Source organism: Meles meles, chromosome 2 (assembly GCF_922984935.1).
Source record: "Meles meles chromosome 2, mMelMel3.1 paternal haplotype, whole genome shotgun sequence".
Classification (NCBI taxonomy): domain Eukaryota; kingdom Metazoa; phylum Chordata; class Mammalia; order Carnivora; family Mustelidae; genus Meles; species Meles meles.
In genome coordinates this window covers 203,631,757-203,635,880 of record NC_060067.1, presented here as the reverse complement: position 1 = coordinate 203,635,880, position 4,124 = coordinate 203,631,757, and the positions used below count along the sequence as shown (strand labels likewise).

General features: G+C 55.0%; 1 protein-coding gene across 1 annotated transcript; it reads right to left on the bottom strand.

Moving 5' to 3' along the window:
- Positions 1-968: 968 nt before the first annotated feature.
- Positions 969-3,825, bottom strand: LOC123936977 (protein FAM90A1-like). The gene is made up of 4 exons (XM_045997463.1): positions 3,682-3,825; positions 3,093-3,292; positions 2,550-2,658; positions 969-1,061 (listed from the first exon to the last, which is right to left on the bottom strand). The coding sequence occupies exons 1-4, from the start codon at positions 3,823-3,825 to the stop codon at positions 969-971; spliced, it is 546 nt and encodes a 181-aa protein (XP_045853419.1).
- Between the last annotated feature and the right edge of the window lie 299 nt (positions 3,826-4,124).

Genomic DNA, 4,124 nt, shown 5'->3' with positions numbered 1-4,124 from the left:
GGAGGGCAGTAAATCCCAATGTCCGGGCCTCAGGAAGGCAGCAAAAGTATCCATTACTGCAAGAGGGATTCCGGAATATGAATACAGGAACACTGACCACCTGATCCCATGAGAGACTAAAGTGGGACTGAGGCCTCATGCAGTGCGTGTGGCACACTCACCGGGAGCGAGGGCAACTATGTGGTCTAGTATCGATTCCTGCAGGAGAGCGGGGTGAGCCTGAGATCCTCGGTGGCTCAGAAGCCCTATTCCTACCAACCTCCTCTTTCCTCTTAGGTAATCAAGCTTTGAGGAATTAAAATCATTACAGAAAGAATCTGAAATGCTGAGGAAAAAATAAAACATGCACATTAAGTCATAGTTGGGAAAATTTTATTAAGGATAAATCAACAACACACAACTTTGGAATAGCATTTAATCACCAAAAGAAGCAAACCAGGTAAAATATTCCCCCACGAAAATTTCCACAAAAATCCCATCACAGAGTCAAGAAAATCTCATCTCCGGAGAAAACACTGTGTCACCCTTTGCAGAGCACCCTTTCCAGGTGGGGCCTTTATCCAGAATCTCCCAATTCAGATATTTGTAAACCAAATACAGGTTTAGGTCCTAGGTTAAATTTACATTTGAGTTTATCACTTTCCAGTATAATGTCACTCGATTTCACAGAAATTTCTTTAAATAAAGCAAGCTTGACCTCCCAGATGGCTAACTACCTTTGGAAATGTCACATCTGTTTACATGATGAGTGTTTGCATGGTGTGAGTGTGTGTGTTTGGTTTGCACGGGCACGCTCCCCAAAAGCAGGACACCCAACATGGTGTGGACTCCACCGTTTCCATCCAATGCAGCTGAGGAAGTGCCGATTCCCCCACATCATCTCAGAGCTGTGACTTGTCCTCCATTCAACAGACACCTCCTCGGGATCCCCTCGGTTGGAGGACAAGTGTCTGAGGCCATGGGCTGTCTCACTCCCTCCCACTGTCTTCAGAGGACGAGGACACCTGCAGGTCCTCATGGATGACACTCACAGGGACGTGACCAAAGGGTCCCTCAGATTTCTGAATGACAGGAGGGCCCTGACCAGGAAGGGCTGACTTCTCGGGAGGATGGAGCAAGGGAGGTGTTGGGAACCTGGAGCTCCATCACGCTTTGTCCAATCTCGTGAAGACCATTCTCAGGGGCTTGCCAGGGGTGGGCTTGGAAAGTGGATGTGGAGCTTCGATGCATGCCTGGACCGTTTCCAGGAGAGGTCGGGTGCGTGCAGGCTGCAGGTCGATGACTTGCACTGGGGCAGGTGTCTTCCCGGTCAGTGGGGGTGGCGCTAGGGATCCACATGCACTTCTCCTTGCTGGAGGACACAGACTCTCAGAAGCCCCCAGATGGCTTTCCTGTATGCTCTTGTGGTGGTGCTGGAAGGGGCTCCAGCGTGCTTTCTTGCGGGGGTTCAGGTCTGTGTCTACGGACATCTGGACACCTCTCTTGCCTGCTGTCTTGAGGTGGATTTGGGAAGTCTCAACCATACCGTGGCTTGCATGAGGACGTGCATTCTCCTCAGGAAACTTGGCAGGTGCCTGGCCATGGTGCTTGCCATCTAGCTTAGACACAGCCTGGGGAACTTCAAGGGAGTCTCCTCGGGGCCTGTTTCCTCTCAGATGGACAACCACGCCACCCTCCCTGGCATAGGGTGGGCATGCCAGGGGTCCGTCAGGGGTCACCACTCGCTGTGCCTCATGTTGTGCACCAGGGGGGAAGACGCTCCCTGAAGGGCTTCTGAGAGGAGACGCTGAGTGGTACCCGGCTCTCATGTCAGCGGCCTGGGTAGGCGGCTCCCACGGGAGGGGAGGCTCCAGGACAGACACCCTCTTGGTGGTGTAGACGGGCATCGGCCTGTGTGGACGCTGTGGGAACAGACAACGCACAGAAATGCACGTTAGTTTTCCTCACCACCAAGGCAATATTGCCCTGAAGGAAAAGCAAGAAACTCACAAAACCCCAAGACCTTCGTATGTTCAGTTCAGCAGTGGAAGGCAGAAAAGCGTTCTGTCTACCTAGGACGCGGGACCACAGCTCACGGGGGGCCAGGAATAAACACTCCACAAGCTCTACGGGATGCCCATTTTCTATCGGAAAGGAGCAGAGAAAGCTTCTGCAGAAACATCTACGGTTCCTCCAGGGGATCAGCTCCTTTGACCACTGTGCTCTGGAGAGCGAAAAACCCTGCCGGGGTGCAGTTCCCTCAGAGCCTACTGAGTTTTGATGGACAATGAGGGAGAACGTGTCCCAAACAAAGTTCCCTGTTCTTCCATCGAGGGTTCTACGTGGGAGAAGAGTGTCCTCCAGTGCTTTCCGACCCCACCCAGCCCACTGGGCACACACATCTCGGGAATAAGGCACCTGAGGGACAGCAAGGGGAAATGGCTGAGGAGGACGCCCACTGAACTCACACGGCTCAGAACGGAAGTTGAGCCAATCCTCACCCAGGAAGGCAACGCAGCCCATCAGGGTCCCCCAGACAGAACAGGAGCCGGGAAGCAGGGGACACTCACCCTCACGTAGCTGCAGGATTCTGTGCAATCCTTCCAGGTCTGCTTCTGCCCCCCTTGGGGTCTCCTGGGGAATCTCTGGAACAGGGCCTCCCTCTGCCGGGCATCTGGCCTGCACAACAAAGCATGGGAAGTGGAAGGAACTCCGTTTCATGTCTTCAAACTGGGACACAAGCCTGAGGCCTCAGACAGCAGCGTCCTTTGCCTCCCCTGCCATTCCTTCCCCTACTCCAGGGAGCCCTCCAGGTTTGCCTATGAACTACTAGCCTTCAGGGTCTCTGGCAAATCTGCTTGGCATTAGCCAGGTTCCCCTATGTCCCCTGGCAAGGGGACACCCACCCCACCACTCACACACTCTCGCCGATGCAGCAAGGGCAGCTCAGTAGCCTAAGTGTGGACCCCTGGAGGATGGAGAGCTCCTTTGTCGGCCTCCCCAGCCCTGTCTGTGCCTGAGGACAGCACAGCACACAGTGTCCAGGGGCAGAGACACAGTGTCCTTAGACGTCAGCCCTGGGTTTGGGGACAGCAGCTGGCCCCGCTCCTCACTTTGGTCCCTCTCCCTTCTCCCTCTCAGCCTGCTTCAGTGGCCCAGGATCCTGCTGGTCCTGCTGACTCCGTGGTTCTACGTTCTCCTTCAGCTTCCTGGAGCCCAAGGCCTGGAGGTCGACGGCCTTGCCCCAGTGCTTCATGGGGCACCTGCTGCTGGATGCCTTGTGCCCAAAAGCTCCACAGTCCCTGCACTTCACCTGGGGAGGAAGGAAGAAGGGTCAGTGGTTTGGGACGGGGGACATCACCTCGGCTTGTGAGGTGCCAGCCTCCTGAAGACCATGGGATGCTTCCCCAGCCTCTGTCCAGGAGGGACCTGGAGGAGGGATTGCAAGTGTCAGGCTGAACTGAAGGAGCCCTATGGAGAGACGTGAACAAACACCAGCCTGGACCGGAGCCTCTACACTCCTGAGTTAGACCCTCGCTGTGTCTGAATGGCCCACTAGGTCTGGTGACGAGACTCCAGGGCAGGTGGTCCTGGCCCAGGAAAGGACAACTGAGTTATGGACACAGAGCTCTCCATGTGCCAAGGCCGTCTCCAGAGCCATGGCAGACCCCCTGCTCACAGCACATGCCAGCCTCCACTTACCCTGGGATCCTCCTCCTCTGGCCCAGGAGCCCTGGGTGCTAAGGGCGCCCTCGGTGGCCTCTTCCCTTTCTGGGCTTTCAAGGGTCTGCAGGGCTCAAGCTGTGTGTGACTGCCTGCCATCTGTCCTACTTTCTTGAGGGACATGGCAGTTGGCCAGCCTGCCTCGCAGATGGGTGTCTGGATTTCCTGAGTCAAAAAATAAATATATAAATAAAAGAGTACAGTCATATTCACAAAGATGCAAGCCTCCTTCCTGTCCCTTCTGCTCTACGCAGGTATGAGGGGGCCTCAGGACCACCAGATCAAGCATAGTTGTCCTCCTGTGGCAACTCTATCCCTTCCTGTCCTCCATCCTCTCCTGCCTACCCAGCCCCAGGATGGTGCCCATAGGAAATGCAGGTGAAGTTGCCTTAAATGACTTAGCAGAGAGATGCTTGGGAATT